We start from the raw sequence: 23,294 nt of genomic DNA on the forward strand, positions 1-23,294 counted from the left end.
AACAAGGGCCCTTGTTACTCAAACAGGTGTGGCCTTTGGTTGTGTTGATGACAGAAATGAGCGGGACAGAAACTGGAGGCACTGTCTGGAAAGCTGAGGGCAAAGACATACAAAGGACACGAGGTTGGGTTTTTAGAGAGTTTGGGGATTTTGGAAATGAGGTGATCACAGGTATTTAGAGGGAAAGAGGATTTTTGAGTTTTGCTGTATATTTTGATTAGAATCTTTCTTTGGTGTTTTAACAGATGCGTCAGTGAAAATTTAATTGGGTTTTTATTCTTTTAAAATGTCAGGGTTGCAGTGCTTTCTGTCCATTTTGGGTTTGTTTGCATGATTGTCTATTTTCCGAGATAGAACTCAAGGCAACTCAGCCCCAGGAGGACTGTATTCAGGGGTAACTGCTCCTTAGATTAGATCACCACCTTGGAACTAAGCATGAAGAGAAAGTGGAGGCCACTCCAACATCAGAAGTACGACTACAATTCGGGGGAGAATCCGCTATTTAGACTCTTTAGTGCATTTGAGGTCCCAGGCAGAGAACCCACTTGCACCGTGCCACATGAACTCACTAAATGAAGAAGTCTCTGAATCATGCTTGTGAAACTGGAATTGGAAATTAATTCTCAAGCAAACTTTTGTAGACCCAATTTCCTTGAGTTTTAGGGGCATGATCTCAGGGCCAGAAAAGGATGTCAGTGGAGACATTGCGAAGCAGGGAATGTTTTTGCCCTTCTATCCCAGATGAGCCTGGATCCTCAGTGAAGTGGGGCACTGTGGTAGCGAAAACAGTGAGGCTAACTTGGGAACCACTAGAGGAGGTTATAAGTGATGGAGAAATTTATGGGGTGGGAGGAAGTATGTCAGGAACCAGAGAAGTTGTCAGGACACACATCATTTGAACAGCACTGCATGGCTAATGGACAGAAATTCTGTGAGGCTCTGTAAATTGCAACATTAGAGACTATTCATAAACTCAGGGTCACAGGGAGAAACTTTGCAAGGGTTCCTGACAGAGGATTGTCATAGATATTTTGTAGATATCAGTGCACCGCTTGAAGAATCAGGAATTGCAAGAGGCTGAGGTGGAACCAGGCACTGCTCCCAGAGAAAGCCGAGAAGAATCCACACAACCTACCAAAGGAGAAGAAAAGGGAGGTGGGACTTGAATGGAGGAGCCTCTGGATCATTCAAAGAGATGCTGAGCCCTTCATTTGAAGAACACACAAATGTTCAGTTGGTCAATGGGGGGAAGATTTGATAGGGACAAACAGTGATAACACATTGAGTGTGAGCCACAGTCTATCTCCTGTCTCCTTCCAACTCTTCTGAAATACACCTTTGAAAAGGAAGAGCTGCTTTCCATTTAGGTGGCCTGACTTTCTAATATTGATCCATGAATGGATTAGGAGGAGACTTAGAGGCATCCCTTCAAAACACACCCAGAATCTGCTCACTTGTCCACATCTCCACTTTCATTCCCTGGCCCAAGGTTCCATCATCTTTCGCCTGGATTTTTGCAAAAGCTTAACCAGTGACCTCACTCGCACTCCTGTCCCCTGCTCTTGTTCCCTACTAGCTCTTCTTCCCCCAGCAGACAGAGGGATTAGCCCTAAATCAGATCATGTCCATGCTCTACTCAGAACCATCTGATGGCTTCCCATCTCATTCAGAGCAAAACCCAAAATCCAGTGCAAAGTTCTTAGCTACAGCCTCTAAACACACACAATAGCCCCCACTGCAGACACACACACAGACACACACACACACACTCTCTCTCTCTCTCCCTTTACACACTCCACATACCCCACATACACACTCTACACACTATCTCTTCTCCACACACACACTCTTTACACACTCTACATACACACTACACGTACACATTCTCCACACTCTCCCTCTACACATACTCTACACACACACCTACACACTTTACACACACACACTACATGTGCACACTCTACACACACTCTATCCACACACACACCTAAACACTCTCCACACACACTCTACACACATACTACACGTACACACTCTACACATATACTCTCCACACACACACTTTACACAGTCTACACACACTCGACACACTCTCTACACACACACTCTTTACACACTCTACATGAACACACTCTACACACATTCTACATACACACTCACGAACACACACTACACACACTCACAAACTCACACGAACACACTACAAACACACTCTACACACACACTACATGCACACACTCAACACACACACTGCATGAACACAATACACACACACACACACACACACACACACACACACACACACACCTTACCTCACTACTCTCCCCCCGCTCAGCCATTCACTCTCCTCCAGCTGCAATGGCCTGCTCCCCAGGCACACTCCAGCTTCACTGCTATTCCCTCTGCCTGAAAGATGTCCCCCTGAGAGCTGCACTGCCTCACTTCCTTCACACTGCAGATCTTCCTCACCCTCTTAGCAAGGCTTCCCTGTCCCATCCCATGTAAAACAGCACACCTCTCCCATCACTCTGTCCCTCACGCTGCTTCTTTCTTAGCAGGTTATGTACTTTTCTTGTTAGCATAGTATATACTCACTTGTTTGTCGGTTATTGTCTGTTTTACCCCCACACTAGAATGTGAGCCCCAGGAAAGGGAGGAGCTAGATCCCGGTGGCTAGCCCAGCACCTGAACAGTGGGTGGCAGGCAGTAGGTGCTCAATAACTCTTTCCTTAAACTTTTAAAACTGAAGTATAATTTACTCTTTCAAAGTATATAATTCAATGTTTTTTAGTTTACTCATCACATTGTGGAACTATCACTTCCATCTAATTCCAGAACATTCTCATCATCCCCAAGGGAAATCACACACCCATTCGTGGTCACTCCCCATGACCCCTCCCAACCAGGAACCACTAATCTACTTTCTGTCTCTATTCTAGACATTTAATATAAATGGAATCATACAATATGTGACTTCTGGTTCTGTCCCCTTTTACTAGCATAATGTTGTCAGGGTTCATTCATGTTGTGGCATGGATCACAACTTCATTCCTTTTTATGGCTGAGTAGCAGTCCACTGCATGGATGGACCACATTTTGTTTACCCACTCATCAGCTGGTGGACATTTGGGCTGTTTCCACTTTTTGGCTAGTATGAATAATGAACACGAATGCTATGAACATTCGTGTATAAGTCTTTGTGCGGACATATATTCAATTCACTTCATTATATACTTAGAAGTAGAATTACTGGGTCATATTGTAACTTTATGTTTAACTTTTTGAAGAACTGACAGACTGTTTTGCAAAACAGTTGCCCCATTTTACATTCCCATCGGCAATGCATAAAAGTTCTAATTTTTCCACTTCCTTACCCACACTTGTTACTGCCCATCTTTTTCTTTCAACCTATCTTATTGGGAGTGAGGTGGTTATCTCATTGTAGTTCTGACTTGCATCTCCCTAATGACTAATGATGTTGACGATATTTTCGTGTGCTTGTTGGTCATTTATATATCTTCTTTGGAGAAATATCTATTCAAATTCTTTGCTCACTTTTAAATTGGGTATTAGACTTTTCATTGTTGAATTGTAAGGGTTCTTTATATGCTCTGTATACCAGACCCTTGTCAGATTTATGATTTATAAATGCTTTCTCTCATTTGTAAGTTGCCTTTTTCACTTTCTTTGATGGCACCCTTTGAAGTACAAAAGTTTCAAATTTTGAGGAAATCCAATTTATTCATTGTCTCTTTTATTGCTTACGTTTTTGACGTCATATCTAGAAAACCACTGCCTAATCCAAGGTCACAAAGATTTACTCCTGTTTTCTTTAAGAGTTTTATAGTTTTAGCCCTTACATTTGTCTCTGGTCAATTTTGAGTTGATTTTTGTATATGGTATGATATAAAGGTCGAACTCCATTCTTTTAAAAATAGGTATCAGTTTTTCCAGCACCATTTGTTGAAAAGACTATCTTTTCCCTCATCCAACAGCTTGGAACCCTTGTTGAAAATCACTTGGGCATATATGTTAGGGGTTATTTATGGGACTGCAATTCAATTCCATGGATATATATGTCTATTGTTATGCCAGCACTATCTTGTTTGAATTACTGTATCTTTATAGTAAGTTTTGAATTCAGGAAGTATGAGACCTACAGCTTTGTTCTTCCTTGTCAAAACTGTTTTGGTCCTTCTGTGTCCTATGTATTTCTCTATGAATTTTAGGATCAGCTTGTCAATTTACACAAAAAAAGGCAGCTGGGATTTTGATGGGGGTTATGTTAAATCTGTAGACCCATTTGGAGAGTGGATCCATTTGGACATCTTACCAATATTAAGTCTTCTGACCCATGAACACAGGATGTCTTCCCATATATTTATTCTTCTTTAATTTTTTTCAATTATGTTTTGCACTTTTCAATGTATAAGTCTTGAAATTATTTGTTAAGTTTATTCCTAAGTATTTTTTATGATGCCATAAATGGAATTTCACGTATAATCTCATTTTTGGATGGCTCTGGCTATTGTATAGAAAAATAATAAATTTTCAAATATTGATCTTATATCCTGCAATCTTGTTGACCTCATTTATTACCTCTAATAGTTTTTGTTTGTTTGTTTTTTGGTGGGCTTCTTAGGACTTTCTATATACAAAATCATGTAATCTGTAAATAGAAATCATTTTACTTCTTCTTCTGGTCTGACTGCCCTGTCTACAACCTCCAATACGGTGCTGAATGGAAGTGGTGAGGGTCTTGCTCCTGATCTTTGGGGGGAAAGCATTCAGCCTTTCACCATTAAATATGATGTTAGCTGTGGGTTTTTGGTAGGTGCTCTTTATTAGTTTGAACAAATTTTTATTCCATTTTATTCTTGTTTGTTTTCATCATGAAAGAGTGTTGAATTTTTTTCAATGCCCCTTCTGCATTTATTCAGATAATTATGCGGATTTTGTTCCTTATTCTATTCATATGGCATATTATATTGGTTAATTTCATATGTAATTAACCTTGCACTCTTGGGATAAATCCACCTGGCTATAGTACATAATCCTTTTTTTAGTTTTAATTTTGTTTAAGTTTGTTTATGTATTTTTGAGAGAGAGAGAGAGCACACCAGGAAAGGACAGAGAGAGAGGGTGAGAGAGAGAATCCCAGCAGACTTCATGCCACCAGCGTGGTGCCTGATGTAGGGCTTGAACTCACAAACCATGAGATCTTGACCTGAGCTGAAGTCAGACGCTTAACCAATGGAGACAGCCAGGCGCCCCGTGCATAATCTTTTTTATAGGGTGCTGGATTTTGTTTGAAAGTAGTTTGTTGGGATTTTTGCTTCTATATTCATAAGGGATATTGGTTTTCTTTTCTTGTGGTATCTTTGTTCTGGAATTGGTAATAGTGGTCTCATAAAATGAGTTGGGAAGTGCTCCCTCCTCTTTTATTTTTTGGAAAAGTTTGTGAAGAATTGGTGTTATTTTTTAAATGTTTGGTAGAGATCACCAGTGAAGCCATCTGGCCCTGGTATTTTCTTTGTGGAAGTTTTTGGTTACTAAATCAGTATTTTTACTTCTTATAGTTCTCTTCAGGTTTTCTGTTTCTTCTTGAGTCACTTCCAGTAGTTGTCTCTTGCTAATAATTTGCCCACTTCATTTGGGCTATCTAATTTGTTGGCATAATTGTTCATAGTATTCTCTTATGATATTTTTAAATTTTTGTCAGGTCAATAGTGATGTTTCCCCCTATCATTCCTGATTTAATAAACTTAATCTTCTCTCCCTTACTCTTGGTCAAACTGAAGATTTATCAATTATTGGTATTTTCCTTTTTCTTCCTTCCTTCCTTCCTTTCCTTTCCTTTCTTTCCTTTTTATTTATTTTTTTTATCTTTTTACTGTGAGGTAATGGCATATATTATCCATTATGGAGACTTTCCCTTTTCTTATTTAAGCTTCTATTTCTGTATAACCTTTGGGACTTACTTCCATGGTTTGTCTACTAAGTCCTGGGAATGAATTTCCCTGTACCACTCTTTATTTCCCTTGCCATCAAATGTTCACTTATCTCTTTATGACTTTGGGCAAGTTAATGATCATCAAATAATATTTTCTGATCTTTATAAAAGGATAATTTCAATTAACCTCTTTGCGTATTTCACAGTCTTGTGGAGGTGGGGTTTATGGAGTGGGGCTCAATATATTACCAACATTCTAATTTGTTTTTTTCACTCGTGGTTGTTAGTAGGTGTTTGTTGGTCTTTTCGAAGAAGATACTGTGTTGATTCTTTGTTGTTTCTGTATGCTCCGTTTCATTTCTTTCCACTGAAACATTTATTGTTTCCTTTAGCTTGCTTTGGGTTTAATTTACTCTTCTTTTCCTGGTATCTTAAGGCAGAAGTTCAAGTTATTGACTTGCAAACTTTCTTCATTTTTAACATAGGTCAATAAATATTTCATAAATTTTCTGAATGGTCTGGAACAACTAGATTGATTGACATTGGAAAAGTGACGAAGCTTTGCCCTTAAGAAGAAAAGGTCCCAAAGGGCAGGGACCAGTGAGATAAGATGCAGTACAAGACCAAATTTCTAGAAAGGGTAAAGAAAGATGCCACAACATCATAAGAGGAATTCTCAAAAGAAAGATGGATGCAGAAGGTATTGTAGGAAGTGTTGCTGCAGATAATAAAGTATAATTACACTTTGGTGTTTGGGCTTTTTGTTTGTTTGTATTTGAGAGACTTTAATAAGAATTCAACTGCTTTTCCATTTCTTTCCAAAATTAGGCTTGTGTCTTTTTCCCTTTTTCGCTTTCTTTTTTTAAAACTTCTTATATCTAGTTAAGTAGTATACGCTCATAGTGAAAGCACTATACAGAAAGGTATAGAGAAGAAAATGAAAGTCGTGAATATCCCTCCCTAGATTTTCATTCTAAACTTTTTAATATGCACAATACACAATCGCTTACCCTCATTTTAAAATTCAAAACGTCCTGAAAACTGAAAATTTTGCAGAAAATCATTTTAGTGGCAAAACTTGACCTGACTGGATATGAGGCTATTTATAGACTTTACTCCTATGTCTATGAGTATTAATACTCTTATTTGCAGTATATTATATAATATATGAAATATTATCTTTCTAAAAGGTGGACTATTCTGATTTCTGAAGTATATCTGGCCCCAAGGATTTTGAATAAGGGATTGTAAGCCTAGCTATATTAAAAATTATATATATATATATATATATATATGTATTATATATATACATACACTCACAGATGTTATTCTAAATCTCTACTTCTTAACAGCATATTGTGAGTATTTTACTGTCATTAAATATTATTGGAAAAATTTTTAATGGTACCATAATATTCCATCATGTTGATGCCTTCTTTTTCATTCAACTCTAGCCTTTGCTATATATGAGACATTTTCAATTTTTCAATATTATAAATAGCACTAGATTAAACATCTTTGTATATAAATTTTGATATGTGTCTCTTGATATGTTCTTGGAAGGAATTCATACATATAGAATCGTCAAGACAAAGCACAAATATTTTAAAGATTTGTGATATATACATTAAAAAGGACTGCCAGTGTCTCCAGCTAAAATGGAAGGCTGTCATTCCCAGCCCACATGTCCATCCTCATTTGTGCTAATGGCGCTTTGACATACAGAAGTTTCAAAACTTCATCACTCCAAACTATCCGCCTTGGTTTTAGATTCTGATATTATGATTAAGAAAATCTTAGCTACCCCAATAGTGCCAATACATTCTTTTTTTTTTCTTCTATAGCTTAATTAACCTAGAATTTACTTTGGAGTTTAAAGTAAGATAAAATTGTTACTTTTTTCTAAAGTTAACCGGCTAGCCCAACAATGTCTATTGACTAATCCATTTTTCCTCCATTGATTTGAAATGTGAATCTTATCATAGACTAAGCTTATTATAGATACTAGAGCCTAATCTGAGGCCTTTCATTTTGCTTTATTGATCTGTTTATCTACTCTGAGCTAGTTCCACACTGATTAAATTATTGCCATTTGATAAAGGTTTCCAAATCTAGTGGTGCTCATTCCCCATTATTCTTTTTCCTTTTCAAAGTTTTCTTGGTTATTCTTGTCCATTTATTGTTCTAGATGATCTAAGATCTTTCTACTATCCAATTAGAACAAGAAATATAGTTGGAATTTCAATTAGACTTTCCTTCAATTTATAGATTAATTTAGCAACTATTGACATCTTTACAATATTGAATCTTTACACTGGGAATGTGGTTTGACTCTCCATTTATTCTATCCTACTGTTATGCCTCTAAGAAAGTTTTATAGTTTTCTTCTAATAGGTATTTTAAAAATTATTCCCCAGTTTTATTTTTATTGCTATAGTGAATGGGATTTTTTACATTTTATTTTACAAGATTGTTCCATTGATTTCTTTAATATATTTATTTTGTGATCAGCCACCTTACCAAACTGTCCCGTTAAATCTAATAGTTCTTCAGTTGATTCATTTGTGTTTGTAGTTAGACAATTACACTGCCTGAGAGTAATGATGATTTTTGTCCTTCCTTTCCAATAGTTATATCTTTTATTTATGATTCTTACAATACATTAGCTATATCTTCCACAATAGTGCTCAATAATAGTGGTGATAGCAGACATCTTTATCTTATTCTTGACTTTAATGTGTCTAGTTGTTTACCAGTAAGTAAAATGTTGATGTCTGAAGTTCATATTCATTATCATATTAATAAAATGTTATATGTATCAGCTTCTTAAAAGTCGAATACAAATGTTTAATTTTTATACAAAGGCTTTTCAGCACCTATCAAGGTAATAATATGATAGCCTAAGGAAGAGTCTTTTACTTATTGTTGTGATGAGATTTCTTAATACTATATCTTTCTTATACCCACCCATGCATTCCTTCTTGGTCAAAGAAAATTACTATTGTTTTGTACTTTATTTTTTTTAATGACACAATGATTTCTTTTTGTTTGCATTTCAGTTAAGATCTTTACATTTACATTGACAGGCAGCGTCAATTTGTAGTTTTATTTCTTTTATGAAGTTATTACTATCTTGTCTGTTTCTATCAAGATAATGCTATTCCCTCAAAATAAAGAGGAAAATGTATCATCTTTTCCTATGTTCTGAAATGGAATAAAGTATGTGAAAGTTTTAGGAGATTTACTAAAAAAAAACCAAGCCCAGAGCCTCTGCTCAGGTCATAACGTAAAAACTTCTAATTTTTCTCATCTTGATTATTGGTGTATTCAGGTTTTTCGCCCTTTCTGAGAAAATTTTATAAGTTTGTATTTTTCTACAAACTTGTCCATTTTAATGATATTTTTAAGTTTATTACCATAACTATGCACTGTTCTCCTGTTATTTAAATTTTTTCATCTGTATGTGTTTTTATGCCCATTTCCTCATTCCTACTTCAGTATATTTGTGGGTTTGTATTTTACTTGTTCTCTTTCACTTGTGTTTGGATTCTATCTTCAAACCCAGCCATCCTCTTTCTCCGTTATCCAGGCTCCGGTAGGGTTCTCATGCTAAAGACACCTGTCTTCTCTCTTGCCCAGGCACACAGTGTTTCTGGGCAAAATTTGTCTGCTCCAAATCTCTCACTGCAGAGTCTGACAGGCACCTGACAATATCCATAGTGAGAAGCTTTTCTTTTCTTACAAAAATGTATTTGATTTGGTCCCATTCCTCAAGTTGCTGTCTGGTAACTGGTTAATTCATCCAATGAAGGCGGTGAAAGGGAATGAAAGAACAGACCACTGCAGTGGGATTTGGAAGCCCTGAGATAAGGCCTGAATTGGGTCTGTCCCCAGCCAGCTGTATGGCCCAATCTCTAGACTTTAGTTTCCCCAGCTGTAAAATAAGGTAGTTGGATTTCAAGATTTCCAGCCTATTCACCTTAAGTATCCTATGATTGTCTAGTATCCAGTTATCCAAATAAAATCTTTCTAGTTGAGACTAGATTACTATGTTATTCTGTACATATTATAGTTTCATTTTCACAGATATTTGGGGGATAGTAAATAGCATGAGACTTTCTAGCATTCTCAAAACTTATTCATCAAAGAGTTCTGTATAAAATTCATTGGGTCCTGGAAGACTGGCAAGTTGCCATAAATACCAGAGCAACACAGCCTACCTTTAAGGTGGTTAGTAATACTTAACCATGAATAGTTGCCATTACAACTGGAAGCTCTTTACATGGAGTTTCAGGATCAAAATCAAATGTACTCTGTTTTAGTATCCTAACAAAGCAACCAACAGAAGCTTGAACAATTGTTGGAAAAACTTAAGTCATGGCAAGAAATGGAAATCACCAAATTGCCAAGCAAAGTAGTATGATAACATGTAATAACAGTAAAGGTGATAGCACAGTTCCAGCTAAATTTATTTAATGTCATGGTTATAATTTCTCCCAAAAGAAACCCTGAATTTCTTAATTCTGTTTTAAACTCTGGTCCTAGACAATAGCATTATTTTGAGGTCATTTGAAATGGTAATTCTAGTTGGAAACATGCCCATCTTCTAGGAACAATATCCCCTTCTAAGAAATGCCCCCATTCTAGCCCCACACATGTGCTTCCTGCTATGAATCCATCATCACAGCAATATTCATTGATTGGCCCGGAAAGGAACATGTGACCAAAGCAAAACCAATGAATTTCTTCCCTTGCTATTTGGACCTGGGGCCAAGAGAGTAAGGGGAATTTCCCTGGGAATGGTGAACTTACTAAACATATAAGCAGTGAAGCTCACAAGCCACCAGAGACCAAGAGTTCTGCCACATAGAGATTGGTGCATAGTAAGACAGGAAAAAGGAACCCATAAGCAGAGAGAAGTGGGGCATCTGGACAAAGCAACTGGACAAATATCCATAAAGGAATACATCTGAGGAAGATTTGGAAGCTACAAGGCTGCAAGAGAGGCATCACTCTTAGACCAATGAAGATGACTGGCATGTTGCCATAAATACCAGAGCAACACAGTCTACCTTTAAGGTGGTTAGTAAAACTTAACCATGAATAGTTGCCATTACAACTGGAAGCTCTTTACATTGAGTATCAGTGTTCAGACTGAAGAAAGTGACGATTAAAACATGGATCAATATAGAGTATAGAAGGGTATGGTGACAGTGAACAGAGAAAAGTCAAGATGAGAAAACAGAGAGTGACCATAGACCATGATACCCTAAGCTGATGGTTTGCAGTAATTTTTTAGTGCAGGACACATAGCATGGTGAATACTTGGATAAGACTAAATTGATTTTATATCACATTATGTTAACTTACTAATAAACTCAATGTAAGTTTTGTTTCACAGGGTAGGTTTGGTTATGCATGATCAATCACCTTTATAATCTTTATAAAGACATAAATGAATTAACCCAATAAGGGATAGTTCCAGAGATCTGAACCTGAAAGATACCAAATGGCAATGCCAACAATATTCAGATTTCCAGACCATGAGGAGCAGATGAACAGCCCTCCTACAAACAGCTATTCTATAAAAAGATGGCTCGATCTTCCCATACAGGTCCCTGTCCTTTGGTCGTGCTGACTCAGTCACTGCTCTCACCACTTATGTGTTTCTAATTCCTTGCCCTGCCTCCTCCCCCTGGAGCAACTTACCTTGTATCTCCCACTGTCCTACCTACTAAAATCTCAACTCCTTTTTAGATCCTACTCAAAATACCATCACTGTGATGCCTTCCCTTTACCCCTTGCAGCCCGAGTAGCTCTGGATCTTGTAATCAGGTGTGTCTATGCCTCAGTTCCAGAAGTTGCCACAATTACGTGTTTATGTATCTGTCTTTCCCAGCTATTTTGTGTTCGTCTCCGCGCTTCTTGAATCTAGCTTGCAGCCCGTACTAAAGAGTTATTGAAAGAAACTATGAATGAATAAATCCCAAATTACTGTGTGTTATAATAATGGTTATAGTTTTTCAATTTCTGACAAAATAGATTTTTTTGTAATTTTATACAGACAGGGCAATGGTTCTGTATGTTCATTCTTCCTAGTCTGCTATCCATGTAGTATGGACATCTGCTTACTACTTAAAAAAAAAAAAAAATATATATATATATATTTATACCATTATTATACTATATTATAATAATTATATAATTATAATATATATAATATTATATATAATTAGATATAATTATATAATTATTATATACAATATATATAATAAGAGTCAGTTATGAAATTATAAGAGGCAATGTTTGAGGCAAAAATACAGAGGTTTTACTAAACTGAATAAATGTCTGATCATACCCAGCTTCAGTTTCTTGGCCAATGCATCAATTTGAATTGTGGGATCAGATCCCATGGACAGGAAACATATCAAAGGTGTCCTGGTATCACTTTCTTCCCAAGTTTTCTCCAGGTTTAGGATAACTGGTTCTGTGTACTTGTCCTCCAAAGAATCTGCAATGTATTTTCTTGCTTGAAAAACAGTACGGTCTGGGCACCAAGACCTAGAAATGAATACAAGTTATAGGAAAAAATTCAGTGTGTTCATTTTTCATTTTATTTAATTCTAAGCAACTAAAAAACATAATTAACTAGAAAAGGACAAAAAGCTAATTCCCAGATCTGCAGATCTGTGTAAGAAGGATGGGAAGGTTTCCCATCCCTGAATGAATACAAATTTAATCATGTGGTTTTGGTGCGAGGCACTGGGAAAAAATAGGCCAGAGCGGGTAAAAACATGGTCTGTTGTTAACCCAGAAGAACCCTTAGAAGCCAGTTGATCCAAATGTCTCATTTTCAGAAGACACACCAACTACACTGAAGCTTTAATTAGTTTTTTTAAAGCTTATTTTTAATGTTTATTTTTGCAAGAGAGAGCACATGCGTGAGCAGAGGTGGGGCAGAGAGAGAGGACAGGGGATCCGAAGCAGGCTCTGCACTGACAGCAGGAAGCCCAACACAGGGCTCGAACTCATGAACGATGAGATCATAACCCAAGCAGAAGTCTGATGCTCAACTGACTGAGCCACCCCAGTGCCCCTAATTAGTTATGTTTTTTTTAATCACATCAATGATTACCCCTGGTCACTGAGGCTATCTGCTTCAGGTAAGCAATTCCTTATTCAAACTAATAGGCAGGACCACATCTATTCTTTGATAAATACTTATCTTGTGCCCACCGCATCAGGCCCCACTTTAGGTGCTGGGGCTCAGCAGGGACACAAGGGGAGGTGTCCTCCACCAGCTCCCGAAGACAACAGGGGCCAACCCGCTGCACACTGTGAAGCTCTGCAGTGTTCAAGGGGAGAATTAAAGTGTCAAAGTTGCCAAAAGTAGGTTGATCAGCAAGCACTTATTTAATACCATCTGTGTAGCCTGCACTGTAGTAGGTTCTATACACAGCAACACATCAAAGAAATATCATTTACTATTTGATATTTTGGATCACAGACAAGCTCTACAGATTCTTATTTACTAGTAGACTACACTACTCGTTTGGCACAGATTCACTCTTTAAAGGATGGACAAAAGATAGACACATCTATTCCTATAAAAACAAGTAGCCCTGGGGCGCCTGGGTGGCCCAGTCAGTTAAGCATCTGACTCTTGACTTCGGCTCAGGTCATGATCTCATGGTTTGTGTGTTCAAGCCCCACATTGGGCTCCACGCTGACAGCATGGAGCCTGCTTGGGATTTTCTCTCTCCCTCTCTCTCTCTGCCCCTCCCCTGCTTGTGCTCTCTCTCTCTCTCTCAAAATAAATAAACTTTAAAAAAAAGTAATCCTTTCATACTCCATACATCACGAGGTCACCACTGCTGACCATTCTGATTACTCTCAAAGAGTGGACAAGTTTTTCTAAGAAATTCAAGCTCAGGTGTATATTATTAGGGAAAACAAAAACCACTCCAAAATAATCCTACATCTTTTTGTTGCTCTTTTGGTGGCCCCATCTCCCCACCTCCACCCTCCTGCCTTGTTCACAAATCACACACACACATACACCTTCCCATAGCCTCCTCCAGTAGCCTTCTTTGAGCTACTAGATATTTAGAAAACATGAAAAGTGAGAAGGAAAAGGAAGGCGAAAAGAAAAGAAAAGAAAAAAAAAGAAAGAAAAGAAAAGGAAAGAATTTTCTTCCTTCACATCATATTTTAATAGCCAAAACAACATTTATACATTTCAGTAGGCAATTCCTGTTTTTTTCCTCTAATAAAATTTAATTTCAGCTTGTAGACTAATTGCCTTGTAACTTTGTGAGGATTATTTTTTTTATCAAGTAAATTCAACAATAAGTGATTCACTCAGTGGCAAATGATGAACAGAGGGAATAATAAAGGCATATTTTTCATGTGTCTTCTGCTAAAAGCACTATCACTAATACATTCCCTGCCACCACCACCATTTTATTTGCTTATCAAGGAACTAAGGAATTGCCATCCCAAACCGCAATATGGAAGCACACACATTTCTTAGAATACCCACTGGGACATAGTGAAGTAAACTCACTGAGGTAACATCTGTAATTTGACAATCTGATGAGTGATCCTTCTAAGTCTGATAATACATATGCTCACCTGATAAGTAAAAGTTTGCGGCAGGTATCCAGTGAATCGTTATATCCATCAGGGATAATTTCCTCCTCTGGAGCATCTTTATCAAACCAGCTTTTCCATCCCTTCTCATTACGAGATATCTAAAATAAATAAGCCAATTAGCAAGCCATAGAAATATATACAATTGGAACATGTTGGAGAGGATACTGAGTAACTTTAGAGGGTCATTCTTCACAGGCAGATAATTTTTCAAGCATAACTACACCGTTTGCTTTTTTTTTTCAGAATCAGTGACTCAAATAATGTGGATATTACTATTCCCTTCAGTTTTTCCATTGCTTTTCTACATTTTTCACGGAAATTAAGACAGTGTATCAATTACACTAAATGATCAGGGAGGAAAAAAACATAGACGGGGGTTTACAAACAACCTGCCAATATTAATAACATTTGGGGCCAGATTATTTTGGGGGAGTAGTCCTGCACACTGTCAGAATGTTAGCAGCATCTCTGGCCTCTACTCAGCCTCATCCCCAACTCATGACAATGAAAAATGTCTCCAGACATTGTCAAATGCTCTCGGGGCGGTGGCGGGGCTGGGGGGTGGCACAAAGCTGCCCTTGGTTGAGGACCACTGATATAGACCATTCTGATAACCAAACCTCTAAATGTTGACCTCTACTTAAAATAGTGGTAGATGACAGACTCTAAACTTTTATTTTCTTAGTGATTCCCTGCCTTGAGACCCCAAGCCTAAGAACAGAGGTCTGTCCAAGAGCTGGTCTGAAATACGTGTTCTTTCAGAGGCATGGCAAGAAACGCCAATTTTCAGAGGCATTAAAAGGCACTCCTTGAAGCCCACGTACTGACAAAACTAATTACAAAAACTATAGATTGATGAGCCCGATGCTGCAACAAGCAGCCGGGATTATTTTGACCATGTTTGTAAGCATGTTTTAAAAGCCATGGTAAGAGCTACAAGCAAACGGCAAAAGCTAACAGAGCAGATACTGTGTGCCAGATCCAAGGATCGGACTGTTACCTGTATTACCCTCATTTCTCACTGAGGCACAGAGGGGTTAAATAACCGCCCAAAGTCCACGTCCCGCAAATAATTCATCATATAGGATATAGGCAGCACGCAAATGAACAGCAGAACAATTGCTCTGTAATGCAGTCGTTCCAACTTTGTCCCTGGGGCACTAAAAGGAGGAGGAGGATTTCTGAACTGTTTCACAACTGCCACCTTTCTCCTGAAGATTGTTGCAGTGGCTCCTTGGAGTTGACTGCTCTCAAAGAATCTGCCCTGCACATTTGGCGCCCCACCCTACTACACGGGTACCTGGGTGCTGCCCGCATCGCCCCCTGCAGCCCTCCTCCACAACTGTGGCTAGAGAGGAGGCGCGAGAAAAGAGAGGGTGTCCGTTCCTGGCTTACTGACCTGGCGGGCATCTGCTAATTTTGACTCTACCCGATGGAGCTTCCAAGCAAGCCCCATCTGTGATGGGCAATGGGATATCTTCCAGCCCCTGGTTGCTCACCTCCACTTCCCATCCCTTTTCCTGGCTCTATCAACAAAACCACTTCCAGGTGCTAAACAGTTCAGCCTGAGATGCCAAAGCAGGGCAGATGCTGTTTGAGATACTTCTATTTCTCTTCCTGACATCCATTCAGCTGGGAGACTGACCCCTTCTCCTTCTGCCCTTTCTTGCCACAGAGACCCCAAATCGATGGCCACCTGATGTCAGCTCCCGTGAACTTCTGCAACTTTCCTTAGGATGACCGCTCCCTCATTTCTGGCCCGTCCAATGGTGACTGGGAGAGAAATAACTCATGATGTCAGGGAAAGAGCATGAGGTCAGAGGACAGCTTTGCCATCAGTGGCTATGAGGCCTTGGGCAAGTACTTAACCCCTTTGAATCTGTTTTCTCATCTATAAAGCGGGGCCAATAATACTTCCCTTGCATGGTTATAGCTGTTGCAAAGTACTTATTCTATAGTTAAGCAGTAGTAGCGGCCAGATTCCTCACCACAGGTAATTAAATTCTAATCAACAGAGGAAACAATAATGCCTATCCCAGTGTCAACCTAACCCGCCAGCAGAGGATGCAATTGGTGAATGATTTATTTATTTATTTATTTATTTATTTATTTATTTATTTATTACTCCAGTGGTGCTCTGAGGTCTCCCTTACCAGTCCCGGCCAGGCTCAGACCACCTTATTTTCTCCCAGAGTTACTTGTTTGGGCTTGAGGGACTCATGTGTGGCTGTACTACAAAACAAAACTTACTGTCCATCACAGGTGAACCCAGCCATGGCTGAATAGGTAAAGAGTCTCCGTAATGTGTCAGAAATGCCACTAAACAGACACACCTAGTGTATGCTGGGCAGGGTGTGTGTGTGTTTGTGTGTGTGTGTGTGTGTGCGTGTAGAGGGGAGGAAATCAGTGATGACAGCATGAGGTCTCTACCAACTTGCATTGCACCCATCACCCCAGTTGTCTATCACCAGCACCCCCCAAAAAGATGATTTTCAGCATCTGCCATTGGGAAACCACAGGCCTTGCATCAGTGATAGGTGGTTATGACCAGCAGACCCCAGAAATAAACACTGATCTTTATGCTGAGTTGCACTGTTATTCTCCAGTGAGAACTGAATTCGACAACTAATCCACAGTAACAAATTTACATTTTCAAATAAGAAAAGCAACAGGTGAGGGGCGCCTGGGTGGCTCAGTCGATTAAGCATCCAAATTCGGCTCAGGTCATGATCTCACAGTTCATGGGTTTGAGCCCCGCATCGGGCTTTGTGCTGACAGCTTGGAGCCTGGAGCCTGCTTTGGATGCTGTGTCTCCCTCTCTCTCTGCCCCTTCCCATTTGTACTCGGTCTCTGTCTCTCAAAAATGAATAATGTTAAAAAAATTTTTTTAAAGAAAAGAAAAGAAATGAAAAGAAAAGAAAAGCAACAGGTGAATCAGGACATGTTCAGCATATTCACCATTTCCTTCACCATTTTATATTTTCACTGTGAAAATGATGATTTTTTTAAAAAGGTCCCATACCTCTTAATGCGCCTCAAATTCAAATGTGTACAATTTATTTAATTAGAAGCAGCAGTAAAAATGTAAAAACATCAACAGTCTACAGTAAAGGGACCACCCCCCTGTTCGGATTGTAACAACTTGAGTTAGGCAGGCTTATGAATGACCCATGCCCATCACACAGGAAGAAAAGGCAGTCACCTTCCCCTGTGACAAGGCTCTCTCTGATATTCCCCCTCCAAAATCTGCCCCAGAAAGCTTGGTGCTTTAATGCTACACTACTGCAGATAGCCTTTGGGTGAAGAAATTGTCGCCAGGAGGCCCCAATTAAAATGGCCCCGGGTACGTTTGGGTTTACAGATGTGCACTTTCATCCAGCCTTCTGTTACCTGGTTCATAATCTCTGCAAACTGTGGAAGTTTGCTCAGCTCCACAAGATTCAGCCAGGTCATATCAAGGATCCAGCGGAACGGCTTGGGAGGGCAGGCTTTCAGATCCAGAGCTGCTCCCCCTGGGGAAGGGCATCCGTAGAAATCAGGTCAGCCTGTGCTTCATTTTTAGACACTTATATTCCAAATAACAGACATGAGACAACCATATTACAGAGAAAATGGGAAAATAATCAAGACAGAAAATGTGGCTATCTTTTTGGAGTACATTTCCTCCATGTCTTAGTGTTTTCTTTTCTGATTTAAACCATCTTACAAAACACAGATGGCAACTTCTTGTCATTTCTCCCTGCACAGAATTTTTCTCAGGTGGTTGCAGTTGTTGGGGGTTTTATCGTGGTTTTTTTTTTTAACAATCAATTTAATGACATTTACAATTTTGATATCAGTGACTAGCTTGGTCTTTTTTTAAATTTTTTTAAATGTTTATTTCTTTTTGACAGAGAGAGAGAGACAGAGCATGAGTGGGGGAGGGGCAGAGAGAGAGGGAGGCACAGAATCCAAAGCAGGCTCCAGGCTCTGAGCTGTCAGCACAGAGCCTGACACGGGGCTCGAACTCACAGACCGCGAGATCATGACCTGAGCCGAAGTCGGACACTCAAACCGACTGAGCCACCCAGGCGCCCCTAGCTTGATCTTTTCATGTGTGGTTTCAAAAGTCACTTCTTAGTCCTCACTCCTCCAGAAGTTTGATACTCAATATTATTTTTTTACCAGGTCAAAAAGATGGATAGATGGAGGGCAGGAGGAATGTAAGACTTCTGTGGGTTTTTAAAGGAGTAACTCGTGTTCAGATCATTTATTCATTCATTTATGTAACAAATATTTACTGAACATCCTTTATGTATCAGCATATGCCAGGCGCTGGGGATAAAGCAGAGAAAACCACACAAGACCCCTGCTTTTTAGCAGTCTGGTGGAGAGAATGAATTACACCATTGGATCCTGTTTTGAAGCCAATCACAAATCAAAAGAGCATCCTCAATGTGACAATCTTCCACCAAGACACATAATTATATTTACAATTTCAAAAAAAGTCCTCAATTGCATGTCTCTAGTAACATTTTATCATAATAACGCCAGCTATGCTGTTTAATTCGGATGTATGCAAAACAGTGATTCTGAACTTTTAAATCCTATTATCCTTCAGAAGAACTCATCAAATGCCTTCCACTTCCCCTATGACCTCTGGGCAAAAGAGGGGGTAGAGGGGACAGTGGTGGTGGGGGGGCATCTGCTCTCCCACTAGAACCTTCCTGAGAAGATGAATGAGCTGAAGTATTCTGCTCCTATAAATCCCTTTGCCCCCCTCTGGGTCAGCAGCTCTGAGCTCCAAAACGCCTTTAGAATGAGTAAACCTTCCTCTGCCACCTGGGGTAAGAGAAAGCCGTCCTCTAGCACCATTTCTGCTAGTACTGAGTTTACTGCAGGAGAAGCAACTGTTAGAGAGCATCACCTGCAGACTCAAGGGACTCTGCTTCTCTATCTTAGAGACCAACACATTTTCTTCTTGGTTCTTTCCAAAAAAAAAAAAAAAAAAAAAGTTTTCAAAGACATCAGGAGAAGACATTTAGGCCACAACGAGTCTTTTCAAACATCTTGGCGTACCTCCCCTAACCCACAACAATCACAGCCCATCCTGCTCCCCAAGATATCCTGGCTCTCTGTGCCACTTGTTAGCTGCATAAACACAGAGACAAAGAACTCAATTTCTCTCCGATCCCCTCTTCTGTCAAACGGGTGTAATGATATAGAATCCGCCAGATTGGTCGCTGTGAAGATTAAGTAAATTAATGTATGTAGAAAGCTTAGAAGAGTCTTGGCCCATAGTAAGAGCAACATTAGTTGTTAACATAGTAAACATTAATTCTCTGTTTTGGAAGGCTTGGAAGGCTCGGGTCCAATCCAACCTGGAAGGCAAGAGCAGAGACTCCCTAAGGTGTCTTTGTGTCCGTGGTTTATGACAAAAGAAAGAAGGGATCTTTCTAAAATAACCAGGCGGGGAAAATAGTTATATCAATTACTCTGTAACAAAGGATTGTCCCTGGCATCTATTTCATTTTTCAAAGTACTCTACATTCTCAGTTGAAGAAGAAAGTCAAAGGCACCTCTCAAATACTGCAGAAAACAAGTAGGAATTGACACAAAGGGACAGTCATTCCTGGGGAATCAAATATTTCTGCTACAATAAATAAGTCTTCTTTCCCTCTTAAGTATGGAGTTAAAAATTATATATATATATATATATATATATATATATATATATATATATATATAAGATCTAAGGGCTCTATTTGTTAACTCTGTAAAGAATATTGAAAACAAAATCATATATCATTTTTATGAAAATAATTTGGTTAAAATGTAAGACAGCTCAAAAATGATACAAACTTTATAATAAACCAATTTTGTCTTTAAAAAAAAAAACTCTTTTACTGCTGAGCTGATTGTACTTCTGTCAACCAAACTGTCATACAATCCAAATTAATCTTTTTAAAGCACTGCTCTGCTCATGCTACTTTCCTGCTCGTAAAACATTCGAAGGCTCCCTATTGCCAACTAAATTAAATCCGAACTCTTCTCACTGGCTCTCCTGGCCCTGTGCAATCAGGCTCTCCCTGACTCTCCAGTTTTATGAAATGGGGTCGTAGATGTGCTCTCACCACAGCCCAGATGTGCAGCCTTTTTAAATTTTTCAGTCACCACTCTAACCCTCCTGACAAATCCCCTCCTCACTGTGTCTTTCAGTCTCCTCTGATTTACACCTTTTCTGCGAAAGATCCAGTCTCCTTCATAGCTCTGGTTTGGCTGGGTGGGTGAGGGGAGAGACTGGTGGGTTGGGATTGTATCTTGATGGGGAGGGTGCCTCAGATCCGCATGCTGCCCTCCATCTCTGTCACAGGCTGAGGTTCCTGCAGTGCATCCTCTGAGCTATGACAAATGCTGCCTGACCTATGGGGACATTGGGCTGCTATCCACAGAGACTGGTCCTTTGTGTCCAGTTACAAAGCTCACCTGCCCTGCAGCTTCTTGGCCTGAACCCCATGCCTTTGCTGCACACCAGCCCTCTCAAGAGTCCATGCCCATCCGTGCCCACGCTCCTGCTTGCCAAACATCAGGCGCATCCATCTAGCCACTCCCCTCCACCAAAGCTGCCATGCACCTGCGAAGTGGAATGTGGCTCTGGGCAGAATACAGGGGCGTCTCCTGTCTGGATGTTTCTTGAGCACCCTTCTGTACCCACCCAAGGTTCTGCCTCAGGAGCCTGGGAAGAGGTAAGGATCTTGGCACCTGACTTCCTTCTACCTCTGATTCCTTCATCCTTCCCACAACCCATTATGGCCCAACATGCCAGGTTTCCTTCTTCTGTCTAAATCCTATCTGTCTCCTTCTCAGGGGCCATGTTGACAGATGGGATTGGGGAAGGAAAGCCAGCTCACCAACAAGGAAAGATCCAAAGTACACCTCCCTTCTCACTTGTATTCCACAGTTAGAAGGCCTTCCTACATTTGGGGCCCATTTTGCTCCTGCTGCTGCCTGGATTCCTACATGCTTCAATGTCCCTCCTCCCCATGGCCCAGTGTCCCAGACACTGAGGATGTGGCCCCAAGTCCAAGTGAGAGAGCTTCAAGGTGACTGAAATGAGGCAGAAGAAGCTTCTAGGTTTGGTGAATTTAGGTTCACTTTATTTAAACGTCCCAGAGACCTCAAACCTGTATGCCTGGACCCTCTGTACCGCCTGCCCCACCTCTCCTGGGTGGTACTTATCACTTCCCCTTGGGGCCCCTCAGCCTCTTGCACATGGAGGTAGTGGGTGATGGTCTTTGAGCTCACATAGCTGGTCAGTGGCAAAGCCCGGCTCATTTCTCTGCTTCTTGGTCCAGCCCCCACCTTACTGTACCACGCTGCCTTATACCTACACTTTAAGACATCAGCTTCTCCAGGTACATTAGACCTGAGAAAAATACGAACCCAGTGACATAGTTCAGCTTCCTTTGAACTACAGGAAATAAAAATTCAAGGAAGAAATTTCAGAGAGTATGCAAAATTGTTCGCAAGGTTTCTACAACCATCATCTACCCTGACTCTGAGGAAGAAATTAACTAAAGTAGGGAAAGAACATGATGGAGTAATAAGAAGTAATCACTTACTGCCTGTTTGTTACAAATAGGATGTTGAGGATAGAAGCGTGTCACATCCTACCACCTCGTAGTATGAATTTAGAAATAGTCGACGTGTTTTGTTTTTTGTTTTGTTTTGTTTTGTTTTGTTTTGTTTTTCCTACATGATCACTTTCGTTCTCATGGCTTTGGCTGTTATTTCTATGCCTATCTTAACAACTGTCTGACTTCTTCTAAACTGTCTGGCCTATCCTTTCTAACTGTCTGCTGGATATTGCAAATTCAACACGTGTGTGTAGTCACCAGAGCTGTGCAAAAACACTCAGCTTCCCCTTCCTCCACGCACACAGGGGAAGGGCACGTCCCTGCTCTCTTTGAAGTTAGTTGCGGCTGTGTGTCTTGCTTTGGCTAATGAAAGATGAGCCTTTAAGTGACATGTGTCGCTTGTGGAGTAACTTTTAAAAGCCAGCACACAATTTGTCTTATCCTGCTCCTCTGCCATAGTAATTATAGAAGCAATTCCTGGGTGACCATGACAGGCATGTTGGAAAGAAAACAAATGAGAATATATCTTTGTTGTGTCAAGCCACGGAAAGTTTGGGTTTGGGATTGTTTTTATGTCCACAAAACCTGGCCTATTCTGAAAGAAACTAGGTCCCCAAATCACATTCATTACTCTTCCACTCTGACACCTCTCAAACTAACCCCTCTTTCAATCAACCAGACCAAATCTTTACATAGACCAGAAATCTTAGACTCATTTCTGACCCCTCTCTTGGCTCTTACATCTGGCCCACTGCCATTTTACTTCCACGATCTCTCATGTGTGCTTCTGCCTTTATATTCCCATTGTCTTGGGGCGCCTGGGTGGCTCAGTCGGTTAAGCATCCTACTTCCGCTCATGTCATGATCTCGCAGTTCGTGAGTTCTAGCCCCGTGTCGGGCTCTGTGCTGACAGCTCAGAGCCTGGAGCCTGCTTCAGATTCTGTGTCTCCCTCTCTCTCTACCCCTCCCCCACTCACACTCTGTCTCTAAACAAACAAACAAACAAACAAACATTATATTCCCATTGTCTTTACCCTGGGCTGACCATGTAGTACCTGTGGCTGGGAAGA

At 39.9% G+C, this 23,294-nt stretch overlaps 1 protein-coding gene across 5 annotated transcripts in view; it reads right to left on the reverse strand.

Moving 5' to 3' along the window:
• Positions 1 to 23,294, reverse strand: part of DNAH8 (dynein axonemal heavy chain 8) — a 331,845-nt gene that overhangs the window by 66,006 nt on the left and 242,545 nt on the right. For all 5 annotated transcript variants that reach the window (XM_053905062.1, XM_053905060.1, XM_053905063.1 and 2 more), the window contains 3 exons: positions 17,999 to 18,120; positions 14,588 to 14,706; positions 12,312 to 12,514 (listed from right to left, as the gene is read on the reverse strand). In XM_053905062.1, coding sequence (XP_053761037.1) covers positions 12,312 to 12,514; positions 14,588 to 14,706; positions 17,999 to 18,120 — 444 coding nt within the window. The remainder of the gene's footprint in view (positions 1 to 12,311; positions 12,515 to 14,587; positions 14,707 to 17,998; positions 18,121 to 23,294) is intronic.

Source organism: Panthera pardus, unplaced genomic scaffold (genome assembly GCF_024362965.1).
Source record: "Panthera pardus isolate Hobbes unplaced genomic scaffold, ASM2436296v1 HiC_scaffold_17, whole genome shotgun sequence".
Taxonomy (NCBI): domain Eukaryota; kingdom Metazoa; phylum Chordata; class Mammalia; order Carnivora; family Felidae; genus Panthera; species Panthera pardus.